Source organism: Bos taurus, chromosome 22 (genome assembly GCF_002263795.3).
Source record: "Bos taurus isolate L1 Dominette 01449 registration number 42190680 breed Hereford chromosome 22, ARS-UCD2.0, whole genome shotgun sequence".
Taxonomy (NCBI): domain Eukaryota; kingdom Metazoa; phylum Chordata; class Mammalia; order Artiodactyla; family Bovidae; genus Bos; species Bos taurus.
In genome coordinates this window covers 58,868,863-58,883,977 of record NC_037349.1, presented here as the reverse complement: position 1 = coordinate 58,883,977, position 15,115 = coordinate 58,868,863, and the positions used below count along the sequence as shown (strand labels likewise).

The 15,115-nt window shown below is 59.1% G+C and overlaps 1 protein-coding gene across 10 annotated transcripts in view; it reads right to left on the bottom strand.

The window, feature by feature from the left end:
- Positions 1-5,208: 5,208 nt before the first annotated feature.
- The window catches only part of IQSEC1 (IQ motif and Sec7 domain ArfGEF 1), a 211,252-nt gene continuing 201,345 nt past the window's right edge, over positions 5,209-15,115 (bottom strand). For 5 of the 10 annotated variants that reach the window (XM_059879678.1, XM_024982732.2, XM_024982731.2 and 2 more), the window contains exons 13-14: positions 10,560-10,609; positions 5,826-9,447 (exon numbers count right to left, since the gene is read on the bottom strand). In XM_059879678.1, the coding sequence (XP_059735661.1) occupies positions 8,941-9,447; positions 10,560-10,609 (557 nt within the window). In that variant the 3' untranslated portion in view covers positions 5,826-8,940. The other 5 variants (XM_059879680.1, XM_024982736.2, NM_001206814.3 and 2 more) reach the window with 4 other exon arrangements.

Sequence of the window (15,115 nt, the reverse complement as noted above, 5' to 3'; positions counted from 1 at the left end):
AGGTCCATACAGTCAACGCTATGGTTTTCCCAGCAGTCATGTATGGATGTGAGAGTTGGACCATAAAGAAGGCCAAGCGCCATAGAAATGATGCTTCTGAACTGTGGTGCTGGAGAAGACTCCCGAGACTCCCTTAGACAGCAAGGAGATCAGACCAGTCCATCCTAAAGGAAATCAACCCTGAATATTCATTGGAAGGACTGATGCTAAAACTGAAGTTCCAATCCTTTGTCCACCTGATGCAAAGAGCTGACTCACTGGAAAAAACCCTGATGCTGGGAAAGAGGGTAAGAGAAGGGGGCGACAGAGGATGAGATGCTTGGATGGCATCATCGACTCAATGGACATGAATTTGAGCAAACTCAGGGAGATAGTGAAAGGAAGCCGGGCGTGCTGCAGTCCATGGGGTCACAAAGAGTTGGACTGGGCGACTGGCCACACTACTATACATAAAGTAGATAATCAACAAGGACCAACTGTACAGCACGGGGAATTCATGTTTCTGTAATAACCTATATGGGAAAAGAATCGGAATGAGGTTGCTGTACGCTCAAAACAAACACAGCCATGAAACTATGCATGCACGCTCAGTCGTGTCCACTCTCTGCGACCCCGTGGACTGTAGCCGCCAGGCTCCTCTGTCCATGGGATTCTCCAGCAAGAATACTGGAGTGGGTTGCCATTTCCTCCTCCAGGGGACCTTCCCACCTCAGGGACTGAATCTGCGTCTCCTGCATTGCAAGTGGATCCTTTATCTGTTGAGCCATTGGGGAAGCCAAACTCCAATATAAAAAAATTAAAACCAGAGGAAAAAAAAAAAGAAGCCCACCACTATAGGAGAACACAATCTGAAGTTGGTTGAATCTGGGGTGTGGAGGGCCAACTATAAAGCATGGGTGGATTAACCCCCACATTGTATAACGGATAACTGTGTATTTGTTTATATTTAATGCACTGTTAGATGCTCTCTATTGTTTTATTCATACTTCTTTGTTTGTCTGTGGTTTTGTATTTATGCAACTTTTACCAGGTTTAGAAAACACTGCTATAGTCATATCATAAAAAATTTTTTCTAAGTTTTCCTTCCATTGCTGTGATCTGAAGCCGTTTGAGTAACATGGAGATTATGTTAATTTTGAAAGTTTGAAAGAATTCCTCTAAGAAAGCAGTTGGACCTGGCCCTGGATTACTTTTTTTTTCTTTCTAATTCTCTTATGGGAATTTGTGTTTTAAATGTCTGTCTTTCCAGGGATCAGTTTTGCCTCATTATCAGTTTTATCTAGGTTTTTCAGAATTTATTTCCGCGGAGTTGTTCCAGGGAGCATCGCTTTCAACTTTTTCCTTCATTGCAGCAGTTTCTTCCCCATCGGCGCGTCTTACTCAGTGAGTTTTCTTTTCCTGTTGATTTGGTTAGCTACAGGCCCGTCAACTTTGATTCTCTGACAGCACCTTGTCTGAACAGGGCCCTCATCTTACTGCCCCTTCCTGTCCTTCATTACCAGGCCATCAGGAAACCTGCCTTTTTTAAGGCGCCCCCTCGCCTCTGGAAGCAGGGTCTCTGCTGCTGCCCTGTGGGTGGTCTGCCCTCACGGGTGGAGCCCAAACTGACATCACGCCGCCTCTGTTCTGCGCGGCCCTCCCCGGGCTCTGTGTTCTGGGGTCCAGGCAGCTCTGCTCGTCCAAGACGTTCATGCCCCCGTTGGCCGCTCACTGCAACCTGTGACGTTTGCCCTCTCCTGGTTACGCTGTCGGTCTGGGCTAGAGAGGTTTTATTTGTTCTTTTTCTGACCCGTTCTCAGGATGTGGGAAAGGATTCCAATTCCAGTGGCCTCCATGATCTTTTGGCATTTTTTATCCCAGAATGTTTTCTTGCCTATTAGTCCCATGGCTGGTGATGCCTCCAGAGCTGTGGCCTCCACCTTTTGGGTTTAAACAGGGCTTCTCCCGTATGGGACACTGGTCACGTTGTGGAGGTATGTGGGGAGTGTGGCCAGGAGTACAAGAAAGTCTGGGAAACTCAGCACAGACCATCTTTCAGAGATTCACAGCACACATCATTTAAACCCCTAAAAGTCTTGAAGGGTCAGAATCGGGAGTAGAAACGAGCTCCTTCACGGCACACCTGCCCATGGCTGGCCCCTCTTTCTTGCAGACCCACTGTATGCTGGAAGGTGGGGTGCGTTCCCGAAGCAGTGAGGGCTGAATTGACTACACCCGACTGGAGGCAACTCGGGGGGACGCATGCCACCCTGGGCCACCAGAGTGGTGTCACTCTCCACCCCAGGAACTCTGCCCTAAAGTCAGCCTCGGGCACTCCACTCCCCCAGGCCCCCACTTCCTACTGGAGCCACCACATCTGCTCAGAAACACTACAGTGTCCACCCATCTGTTCCTTATTCACCCAGATACTAGCTGATGGCAAGCCCATCAGGGCCCGTCCATATGACGGGCTGGCATGTAAATTTCAGAGCGTTGCATCTTCTATAACATCAGGATACATTAGGGGAAAAAAGGAAGGACAACTTGCACGTACACGCCTCTGAACTGGACGCTGTGGTTCACGACAGAGTTCCACCGCTACGGACGTCTGGGAAACTCGGCACAGACTACCTCTGAGGGATTCACAGCACGTCACCCTTCTAAGAGGCTCTGCAGGACTAATGGTTAACTCTGATCCAGCGTCTCCTAGATGGTTTCCATGGTGAAACCCTTTCTTCACAAGGGGCACTGAACAACACTTGCAGCCTGTTTGGGACGCACCCCAAAGACCTGAACCAGGGAACCAGGCAACACGCCCAGAGAGCAGGGCGGGAGGCGGGGAGGCCAAGCCCTCAGTGGTAACTGTTGTAGGGAGCGGGACTGTGAGTTCTCCCCATGCTTGTTGTGAGTCTATTCTCTCCAAACGCTCCGAATATTAAGCCATATTTGATGAAGCTAAAACACAATGAGCAAAAGCCTCCAGCTCTCGCCCAGACCATTCGTTGAATTAACAGGGAGCGCGGGACCCAGCTGCGCCCCCCGGGTCTCTGCCGTCACGGTGAAGCACCGAGGCCCATCGCGCATTAAGCGTCCTTCTTCCGGCAGTGGTGGTCACCTGTGCGTTCAACAAGAGTTTACGAAAGCCCTACTTCCGGCCACATGTTGCTGGGCTCACAGTTGTGCAAGGACCTGACCCTGTCACACTTAGAGCAACTGATGATCACGCCCCTGAATATATGATGCAAACGCGCCACAGAGCAGGTAGTGGCTGAAACTGGCTGCAGGACACAGACGCTAACTCAACAAAGGTGCGAGCATCATCCTACGTTTGGGGAATGGCAGAGGTCACGCTTGCACAGGCCCGGAGGCAAGGGGAACATGACTTCCCTGGGCATCTGAAGGGGATGCCCTGCTGGAGTGAAAGGGGACAGCGAGGGTGAAGGGGGGAGGGCAGGGGACAGACACGCAGTCCGTGTCCAGGAGGTTCTGCAGGTTTATATTGAACACTGAGGGCAGCAGGAAGTCTTTGACGTGGCTTCAAGCAGGCAGCACCTTTAGAGACTCCCCTGGCGGCAGTGCAGAGGGGTTGAGGGGCCCACCATGGCGGCCGGGAGCCTAGGTACTGGGGCTCTAGTCCAGGAAACAAGCCCGAGGGCAGGTGAGCCGTGAAGAGGCACAGGGAGGTCAAAGTCAAAGGGCCTGGTGGCAGCACAGACTTGGAGTCAGGATGAGGACAGGCGTCCAGAACGCTCCCTAGCTCTAATCTGCACCCCTCGCAGGGATGCTGTTCACCAGCGGGGTAGGAGGGGGCCGGGGGGCCCAGCTCTGTGTGCGATCATGGATTTGGTCCTGGACAAAGCATCTGAGGTGCTACTGGAGGACCCCAGGGAGGTGGGTGTTGAGAGGAGAGCTCTGGGCTGGAGATGTGAACCCAGGGATTTCTCCAGGAAAACAGAGGGCGGTCTGTGTGCCGAGAGGAGGAAGGGAGACGGCTTTCTGTGACCCCAAGGCCAGCACTCAAGGCTCCGGGGAGGGGTGTCAGCCAGCAGAGGAGACAGAGGAGGTGTCGCCACACTGGCTCCTGCCACTCCCGAGACTAAGGTGAGACTAGAACCAAAGATGCTGTGTGTCTCACCACGGGGCGTGTGAACAGTGTTGAAAGCTGCTGAGAGATCAAGCACAACGCGAGCTACTGAACACAGCCCCTGAGCAGGAACTGCTCTCGGAGGAGTCCAACCACGCCCTCTGTGTCCCCAGCTCGACTCTCAGGGGCAGGAGCTGCAGACAGCTGGCAACTCACACACCCTAGATCAGCCAGTGGTTGCGCCGTGACCCCCGCCCCCTTCCAACCAGCAGCACGCTTTCAGATGCATCTTGACCGCAGCGGTCCTGGGCGGGGCACTGTGCACAGAGAAGCTGGCCGGAGGCACCCTCTGCCCCGGGAGCCCGGCGTCCATCCCCGGGAGACAAAACCTGAAACCACGGAGCTGGCTGAGTGGCAGGTGGCGGCAGCTCCGTGCAAGGTGACATCACAGGCTGAAGGGTCTCTGCGAATTCCAGCAACCAGCTCCCCTCCCTTGGAGGCCCCCCCAACCCAGGGCCGTCATCCAGCTGCAGAAACCTGGGGACGCCTTCCCGTGGGAAGTCCCCCTCTGTGGAGGGCGGGCCCCTGCCGATCGTGGCCACTGACATGAACCTCTGGTGTTGCCCACAAATTAGATGAACCGGTTTCACCTCGTTTTGTATGTAGTGAAGCTTTCAAGGGGGTATTCTTTGGAGCTGATCTGGGTTTAAGGAAAGGACAAACAGCACCAGCCAAGCACATTCTTGCAGAACCCCTGCTTCCAGGAGAACAGAATCCACCTTCCTGGCTTCCGGGTGATGTTACCCATCGCGTGATGGGGGCTGGGCCCTTGGGTGTCTTTCTGCCCACAAGTCAACCCTGCCCAGCCCCATGCTTCATAGGGTCCATCTCCTCTACCTCAATGAAAGCACAAAATTTTGTTCAAAGCTGCTAGAAATTATAAATACCTTGGGAATCTTCTACCAGCGCCTATGTTGCGATGAGTACCCTTAAGTCGTCTGTCAGCATCCTCAAATTCGCGTCTTCCCGGACGCTGCAGCCCATCACAGTCACAACCAGGGAAGGGCCACCTCTCCACCTGGGGATCTCTGTGTCCGGCCAACAGGGAAATGGCCAGTCTTCCCAGAAAAAGTGAGAACACAAGTGTTTCAAAGGATTTATTTGCTTTCTCCACATTGATCACAGCTATGGTTTTACATCAGTAGAGTCTGTTACTTACAAACAGAACACACAGAGAAACAAAACCACTTCTGTCTCCCCAAAGTCACACGGTGGGTGCTGGGCTTCCCGTGAGCCAGGGCGCCCCTGAGGTCTCAACAGCCTGCACTCAAGTCCTGGTTCTAATTGTGGGAGACAACTCGAAGGTGAGTTACAGTGCCCCAGAGGAGACGGTGCTGCCTGAGTGTGCCCTGTGACCGCAACGGGGGTCACGCGGAGATCAGGCCCCCCACCCCCATTCCAGCCCCACGCCGACTCACTCGCAAACTGCTTCCTGGATCTTCATTGCCGTGTTTAAGATACTTACGGAAGGATTTGTTTTTCAGATAGGGAGGGTGGTGGTGTTTTACAGCGGATGGTAAGGTGCATGCTTACCTGTGGCGACACGGCTTCGTGCGGTGCCGAGTCAGATCTAGGGTCACGTGTGCTACCTGCTGTCACTTCAGCTCATCTTAAAACCGAGAGGCTCCTGGGGCATGCGGTGGGGGATGGAAAATCGCTTTACACAGGACGACTGAGGACGTTTTTAAGTAAGAGGCGCACGTCTTATTAGGATGAACTTTATTTTTACATTGTTATACAATCCATTCATAAACTTAAAAAAAAATAAAAATACACGACTTCATTGTTGTCCCAGAAAAGATGTTGGGTGATGGTACCAGCTTGCTTCCTCTAAGGGTCTCCTGCTGAGATAATCTGTGAGCAAAACGCCCCACACGCGTCCTGACAGTGAGGACGGAGGACACGCGGCCTGGTGACGCCCGCCTCTGCCTCCTGTGCGGGCAGGCGGACCTTGGGGTGGGCTGGGGTCCTGAGAGAGCTGCCTGGGACCACCAGCCCATCAGGAACACCTGCTTCCCCACGAGGTCGGGGCGGCCGCGCTCCAGCCTCCTCCACGGAACAGTGTGCCTTCTGGGGACACTCATCCCGTGATACGTTTGTCCCTGAAACGCTGATGAAACCTCACTGACTGGAACCCACCAGCAGAAAGCTGGAAGCGCCCAGCCCTGTGGACCCAAGAGGTCGGAGGTGGGGGTTCCAAATGGCGCACAGAGAGAGGGTGCCCTGTGCCCCAGCTCCACCCCACTGGGCTCTGCCCCATCAGTGATGGCCCTCTAGAAAGGGCGGCTTGCTGCCAGCCAGCGCGCCTGCATCTTTTCTGGAACAACCTGGAGTTTACAGTTAGAGCCTACGATTGGTACAGACGGTGAAGAAAAGCCGACATATTTAATATGTTACCACTTTACTTCAACTATTTGTCAACAGGAACACTGAGAGTTTTGCAAATACACGATACACAGTGTGGCCTCACGCGCCTGACGCCGGAGGACATGCAGTACACGCCGACTGCTCCCAGTCACCCGCCGCCCTTGGAACCGCGGGACAGGACGCCTCGGGGGCGGGCTCTGAGGGCTGACCGGGAGTTCCGGGTCCGCGGAACTGGGGAGCCTCTCCCACCCCCCAGCCCAGCCCGGACCGGAACAGACACGCCGTGCTTCCCACCTCTCTGAGCGATGCCCGAGGGAGGAGGACCACACGGATGGGAAGATAAAGGCGGGCAGGTTAAAGTCACACTTCTTTCAAAAAAGAAAAAAAAAAGAAAAGGCTCAACTCTAGATTGCTGTATTTGCTCTCTGTGGAGATTAACAAAGTGCTCGGTTTGCAGAATTGCTGGTTTGGAGACCTGGATGATGCGAGAAAGGGGTGGGGTGGGGTGGGGTGGGCAGAGCCCCGGCCGCAGCCAGGGTGGGCTCCCCGGGGCTGTCCCGCCGCAGTCCAGGGCCCCGCGCCCGTGCAGTCCCGCGCCAGCTTCGCCCTTCCTGCGGGGGCTCCCGCCCGGCAGGGCCCGGGGGCAGTCCTCCGGTCCGCGGCCTAGGAGCACAGCACGGGCGGCCGCAGTGGCTCGAAGGGCTGAAACTACAAAGGACGGCCCGTGGGTGACTCCGGCCCCGAGGGGGCGGACGGGGCCCCCACACACGGAAGCGACAGAGCACAGCGGGAGAGCCGGGTGCGCCCCGGCGGGAGGCGGGGGCGGGCGCTCCTCGCCGGCTCGGGCTGGCCGCGGAGACGTAACACGGGGGGCGCGAGCACACGGCCACACGGACTCACGATGGTCACGGCCACCACTCAAAACAAAACAGGAAACACACACACCGCCCTGCGTCGCTAAACGCCAAGAGCAGCAGCCTTCGATTCTCCGGGAGTCTGCCTGCTGCGGCTGGAGACAGGATGAGGGGCTATGGTGCTGGGGAGACGAGCATGAGTTGGTCGCTTTCATGTGGGAGATGAACACCTCCCTGCCGGGGGTGGGGTGCCCACGGAGGGCTCTGAATGAATGTGCAGTAAACCGGATGCGTACGAAAGAAATATGGATCATGGAAATTCACAGTTATTGCAGCCATTTAAAGTGTCTAAGAGTCTGGGTAACCAACAGTCCGGGACAACCAGTTCTGAACTAGTGCTCCCGAGTTGCTACGGTAGAGTTTACTGCATTTTTAAAATCTATTTGCTTACCTGAAATAACAGAGCAGTTATAATACTGATTACTTATGATAGTCATCTGTTAATAAAATAAGGATTTATACAAAGCAATTATCAGACTTTGAAAACACTTAGATGCTATGTTACTTGGCACGGTTAGTAGTGATCGCGTAAAGATTTCAGCCAGTCCTGGGGGTGGGGCGTCTCTTCTTACGAAAATATGGAAGTATCTGAGTTTGTCCCTAGCGTTTAAATTTTTGGTCTAATCTCTCACACGTTTGTCTAAGGTTCTGTCTTCCTATCAGGTAAGTGGGGCTCCTTGTAAAGTCTCTATTGCTAATTCTGTAGACTGAAACGCTTGCCTTTCACACACAAACACTACCTATACAGTATATATATATATATGTATATATGTATTTATATATTTATATATTTATATTATATAAAGTTTACTTACGTATTTTCATCAACCATATCAGGTCTACTTAGCTTTTGCCCATTGTCAATAAAAGAGCAATAATGCAGCAAGTTTTGGGTTGTGTGTTTGGTTCTGCCTCTGGTCTTTTGTGTCATCTCTTCTTTTCCTAGGCTGGGTCATCACCCCCAGGTACAGTGAGGGGGCAGAGAGCTGGGAGCTGGGTGGGGATCGGGGCCGGGACTCGGTTCCCCCCAGGTACAGTGAGGGGGCAGGGAGCTGGGAGCTGGGTGGGGATCGGGGCCGGGACTCGGTTCCCCCCAGGTACAGTGAGGGGGCAGGGAGCTGGGAGCTGGGTGGGGATCGGGGCCGGGACTCGGTTCCCCCCAGGTACAGTGAGGGGGCAGGGAGCTGGGAGCTGGGTGGGCATCGGGGCCGGGACTCGGTTCCCCCCAGGTACAGTGAGGGGGCAGGGAGCTGGGAGCTGGGTGGGCATCGGGGCCGGACTCGGTTCAACGTCTGCCCGGCCGGCGGCACCGTCGGTGGCCAAGGCCCACCTCTCGGGCCGAGGGGCGCCCCTGCCAACTCAAACCGGGGGCTGTGTTCCCTGTGACTCGAGCCCCGGGGCGCGGGGGCTCCGTCCAGGCCGGGGGGCGGAGGGGAGGTACAAACAGGAGGTGCCTGGGTCTGGTCGGGCCGCGGCCCTGGGCGCGCCTGTGTGGTGTGCACGTGTTCCGGGGGTCCGGGACCCCACCCCGGCGGTCTACACAATTGTGCTGATGCCGCTGGGCTTGGCCTTGCTGCTGGTGGGGAGCGGCGGGGCGGGCGGCTGCCCGTGGTGGTGCGCCGCGTGGCCCGCGTGGCCCGCGGGCAGCGGCGGGTGGCCGTGCGCGTGGGCCCCGTATGCAGGGTGCCCCCCGTGGGGGCCGTGGTGGTGCTGGTGTGCGTGCTGGATGTGCGGTGGGGGGTGGTGGTGGTGGTGGTGGTGGTAGGGGGGCGGGTTCTGCTGCAGGCAGCAGTACTGGCCGTGGTGCCCATGCACTGGGCCCGCAAGGGGGCCCTCCACAGGCCCCTGGGGGTGGCCGGTCGCGGGGCGCGGCGGGGCCGGGGCTGGGGGCAGGTGGGCCTGGGGAGGGGGCTTCCCTCTCTTACTCCCAAACAGGGAGCCCAGGAGGGAGGAGGAGTTGGGCGTGGCCTGGTGTGGGCGAGATGGGCAGTCTCGTGTTGATGTAGCTCTCCGGCGCATGTGAGGGCTGCTAATGATGGACCCCTAAAAAGGAAATTCATAGAAACCAAAATTAAAAGAGCTTAGCGCACTTGCGGCAGAATGATTCTCAGAAAAAAAGAAGGTTAAAATGTCTCCCCCAGTGACTGCTAAGCCTTAGTTCAACGTGCTGGCCGCAGAGGTCAGGCCGCGGGAGGCTGGACTCGGGGGCCACCTCCGGACACTGCCGTGCAGGTCAGCTGGGGAGGTGGCGGCCCACGAGTGGGCCTTGGGGGAGAGACGCGTGGGGGTAACGCAGTCCTGCCGAGCACCCTGCCTGGGGGGTGGCCCGCGCCTACAGATCAGAACCGTGTGTCTGCGGGTGTCTGTGAGCGGCGTGTGCGGGGCGGGGCGGAGAGGGGCTCGCTCCCGCCCACACCCTGCTCTGAGCTCTCCTGGGTCCTCAGTGTCCGAGGGCGTGTGCTCTGCCTGGGGCGGGGGAGGGGTGCTGAGGGCCGCAGGAGGGGCTGGGGGAGCTTCCCCCTGCGGGTGGGCACCGCCTAGGCGTCTCACTGCGGCTACCTAACTACCTCACGCCAACCAAACACGGGAAGAGAGGAGACAGAGAGGCCTGTAAGCTGAGCGGAGATGAGAACAGGAATGTCGAGATGGCTGGAGGATGAATGGAACCTCATGAAATCCACACTGAACTCCTCTCTCTCCCGGCTCTCCGCCCCCGAGCTGGCTGAGCAATTCCGAGGCGCCCTGACTGCAGACACACAGCAATCGAACCTCCAGGAAGGAGAAGCGATGGGGATGGCCGAGCGCGGAAGTCCGAGAGGGCGGGGCCGACAGCGAGGGGGCGGGGCCGCGGGGAGTGCGGGGAGCCGGGGTGTTAACCATGCTCAGGGCCGCGGGGCGCGGGTTAAGCGGAGACTAAACCGTGACATACAGACCCGGACCCGCCCCCACCGTTCCAGCCCCCACAAGCGGTGAGGGGCGCGGGCGCGTCTAGGCGGGCGGCATGCACGTGCCAGGCAGGCGGGGTGGATCTGGCCTCTGTGGAGGAGGGAAGGAGGAGCAAAAAAAAAAAAAAAAAAGAAAAAAAAAAAGACAAGAGGCAAAAACTGAGGACGGGAGGCGACACACGACAGCCAGCCGGACGGGCTCCTACTTACTTCCACATTGCTCTCTAGCGATCCCGCACTGCTGCGACGCCCTCGCTTCCCTGCCCAGAACATGCAATACCAGAGGTTAGACGCGACACGGGCCTGCGCTGCCACCCACGGCCCGGCGGAGCCGGGGGCAGGGCGCTGACGACTTAAAAAGACAACGCGGTTCTTAAAAAGCAAAAAAAAAAAAAAAAAAGAAAGAAAGACAAAAAGACCAAAAAAAAAAAAAAAATCTTTTCCAATCAGCCCAACTTTATCCCCATCTCATGGACCGGAAGCCTGTGGGGTGGGTGCCGGGGAGGGTGGGGCAGGAACCCTCAGCTCCTCCAGCAGCTGCAACGAGCCACACGTGATCCTGCACTGCCCTTCGGTGGATTTCACGGGCGTATGTCACACATACGCGCACACGCACGCACACTGCTGCCTGCAGGGCGAGGGGACTCTCAGGAGATGAACTCCAGGTCCCCTCTCCCTGGGGCCGTGTTTGCTTTGTGCAGTGTCTGGCCGGGGGCATGGACGGGCCCGCAGACCAGCTCTCCCCGCTGTGGGCGCCAGCCCCTTGGGAGGCCACACGCCTTCCGGGCCATGAGCCCTCACTGACAACGCCTCTGAGTGCCCCGCACATGGCACGGGGCAGGCATGCGATCTGCGTTGGCTGTGTCCGAGGAGGCTGAGTCTTCCTCTTGGTTCTGGAGGCCCAGAGCCCGCCCCACCCTCCACGGGGTCCTCCAGACGACTTCTCCGGGGGTTCCTGCAGGACACCGAGGCTGTTGGGGACGATGGTGCCACAGCTTGAGGGCTCGGCCGGGTCCAGCCTCCAGCCAGCTCTTGGGAGCAGAGAAGGGACTCCAGACGTTCTTCCGGCTTCCACAAGCCCCGCAGTGCGGGACAGGTGCCCTCTGTCCACGCCAGGAGATGGAAGCTCTGGCCAATGGACTGAGTGACTTCGTTCCCACGGCGAGCGGTTTACACCACATCCACCTGTCCATGTGAGGTGGGAGACCTTGGCCGTGCTGCCTCCGAGCTGGACCAGCCCAGGTGCCCGGGAGACGGAAGGGGCGGCCTTGTACCGTGGTGTGGCTCACGCCCCGACCTGCGTTGGGTAGACAGGGTGTGTCTGGACCCTTTGGGTTGAAACGGTGGCAGATGCACCTGCCCGCAACAGCAGGCTGAGGGGGGTATCCAGGGCCTGGGTCTTCACCTGCTGACCCCCAAACTTGAGTCCAGCTGGGAGCCTGGAGTCCCCTGAAGGTGGTGCCGCGTCCCGGCCCCAGAGCCCACAGGACCGGGCCACACAGTGGATGCGGTGCTGAGGACCACGGACAACTTCGTGGACGCGGCCCTCGTCCCCAGCTGAAGGTGACCTGTCCCTCCTCGCCTTTCAGCTGGTGTGAGACGAGGGTCGACCTCCCCTTCCTGCTTTGTCTCAACACAGCAGCACAGGGGCATGGGGCGGAAACAGAGTCCCCAGCCGCCAGAGGGGGGCCCTGCAGAGGGAGGGGTGGCCCCCCTGGCACCCTGCTGACTCTCCGCCTTGGTGTCCTGCTCTGCCCTCTGCCAGCCTGCTTCTCCCACCAGGACTGGGCCAGGCCCAGGCTTGGTGTGGGGGCATCAAAGGCTGCCCCCTGGAGCTAAACAGAACCCCTCCTGCCCAGCGTGGGCCAAGACTCAGGAGGGCTCTTACTCGGATGTCCAGGAGGGAATCTGAGTTTCTTAGAACTCATCTCTTGGACTTTGCAGGTCAACAGGAGCTGCGGGATGTCCCTGCGCGTGTCTGCACTCCAGTCCCGGGCACGCCCGTGGGCACCTGCCCCCTGGGGGCCACATGCAGGCGTGTGCACACACACACCCCATCTACTGATGGAGGGGGACGGGCCGGGACAGCGCAGCCCTGGGGCCCCCATCTTGGAACCCTGCGCGAGCCTCAGGGAGCGCCCCATCCTAGCTGGCGCCTCTTGAAGGCCAGAGCAGGCCTGGTCAGCCTGGCCACGGCCAGCTCGGAAGCCGCATCTGGATGGACAGCTGGTGTGGCTCTTCACAGCCTGCTGGCTTCTCAGGGCGGGCCAGCAGGCCGGCAGGGCCCCGCCCCAGGTTTCAGGCTGTGGTCCTCTCAATGGTGAGGGTGGCACAGTTGGCATGCTGGGCCAGGCGCCCCACCAACACTTTGCGGGCAGCGACGCTCACAGACCCTGGGGGCAGCGCTCGTCCCCACTGCAGCCGGGGAACGAGGCCCACAGGGGTGACTCGGCCTAGAGCTGGAGCCAAAGTCCCCAAATCAGCCTGGTGCGTGGGCCCAGCGAGGCTCTGCCTGGAGGCCCTTGGGGTCCTTGATTGTGGGCTGGCACAGCTCTGGCGCCCCGGAACGAGCAGGGCCCGGCGGAGGCGGAAGGGAGACCACAGGGATGGAAACTGGACGAGGCCTCGCAGCTCGCAGGGGCCGGGCTGGGGCCGCGCCCTCCTCTGGCTCTTGGCAAGCTGGCTGCCTGGGTCCTTCTGGGCAGTCAAACCATGCCTGCCTCCCGGGCCCCCAAGGTCCACTGCGGTCTGAGGCCCCGTCCCTGGGGTCCTGGCTCTTGGACGGCCGGGTGGTCGCAGGTCTGGGGCAGCCGCTCTGGGGGCAAGGACGAGCCCGTCGCTGGGCGTCACTGGCCCTCCACCTGGGCCATCCCCTGCAAGTCCCTCTTGGCCGGGCACGCAGGCGGAGACATCACTGCCTCGAAGCGATTCTCCCTGACCCCGTCCAGCAAAGGGTGCACGCCTATGGCCTCTTCCAGGAGGTGGCTGACGCTGGCCTGTCTTCCTGTGGAGGTCGCGGGGGCGCCTGTCCCAGGCGGCGACTGAAACACCCGCCGAACCTCACCTCCCACCATCAAGAGCAGGTGGCATCTTCCTGGGGACCCTCTTCAGCGTAGGGTCCAAGGACTCTGGCCCCCTGCAGTCCTTCTTGGCTGAGAATCCCCGACAGAAACCAGCCAGAGCTCAGAGCTTGGCCCCTCACACAGCCACGTGCCGGGCACACGGCTCCGTCTACAGAGAGTGGATGCCTGACTGTCAGCAGCCAGAGTAATTGGCCAGCTGCGCTGAGGCTGCTCCTACCCAGCGGGGCTGGACGGGGCCCCTAGAGGCCCGAGGCGGCCCCACTGCACAAACCCAAACACGGGCCCCGGGCCCCAGCCTGCAGGGCCCCAGAGCAATTTGGTTACGTCTAGCTGGGTGTCACGAGCCATGGGAAAACAGTGGTTCTCAACCATGGCCACGCTGTCAGCCAGACTCTGCCCTCTCCCTGCCGAGGGCACCTGGCAATCTGGAGGGAGGTTCCCGATTGTCGTGACTGGGATGCTATTGGCATCTAGTGGGCAGAGGCGTCCTGCACAGAGCAACCCCACGGCAGGGATGGTCCGGCCCAAAAAGTCAGCAGAGCCGGGTTGAGAAGCCCTGCTTGACTCTCACGCTGGCCATGCACTTCGCATTTTCGTGATGGAAAGAAAATAAAAAAATGATAAGACAGAAGCAAAGGAAAAAAATCCAACTCAAAAATAAAGAAAAAAGGGGAAAACTTCTGAGAAACGAACATGCTGAAGGGACGAAGTGCTGCTGGGTGTGGGCGGGTAGGGATGGGATGCGGCCTCGAGCAGCTCTCTCTGGGGGCCCAGAGTTGGCCACACAGTGATGCTTGAGGCCGCTGGGCTGGGCTGGGCGAGCGCCTGGTGGTAGAGGGGCCGCTGGGCCCTGGGGAACGGGGAGGGGGCTGATCTCACCCCAAAAGGGTCTCCCCACAGCAAACCTGGGTCATATCGGGCTCCTGGGACCAGGGTGCAAGTCGAGGGTCCCAGGAGCCTACAGCATTGGGATGGCCACATGTCCACGTGCCTGGCTGCCTCCGCTCCACGCTGAGCCAGCCTCTTCCGGGGAGGAGCTGCCTGGCCAGACGCGCCTCGTGCCTATGGCCTCCCTGACAGCACTGGCAGGCAAAGCAGGCTGGGGCAGCAGGCTCCCCGCCCCCGCCACTTCCCGGCGCCCCCTGATGCTCCAGGCACAGCCCCCACCCCAGGAGACCCGGGCGGCTTGCAGGTAACGAGGCTGGCGGCAAACCACACACGCACAGAAACGAGGCAACACTGAAAGACGCTCCCGCCAAGGCTTTCTGCTCTGTCGCCTCTGGGCTGGACGGAGGCCCGGAGTTCCTAGGAAGGGGACCTCTGCCGGGAGAGCAGGCCCTGGGACTGCGGGCAACGATGGGGCCCCGGACACGGCACAGCGGGCATCACCCCCCTGCCCTCGTCAGTGTGAGGTGCGGGCACAGGCAGTGCAGAGCGACGGGGCCTAGCTTTCCCTGTGCGAGAGCTGGGCTCAGAAAACGGAAGGGCAAATAAAAAGCGGGGGAGACGGGGTACCCGCACAGCTGTCCTGCCTGTGACCATTCCCTGGGGCCTCCGGGGGACACCCTCCCTGCCTGCTCAGATGCTGTGGTGGCTTGGGGGCGGCCACCCACACCAGCTCAGTCCGAGCCCCTCCGCCGCGGTGCCCCCCACCCCCCTGGCCGATGTGCTGCGCGCGGCGGA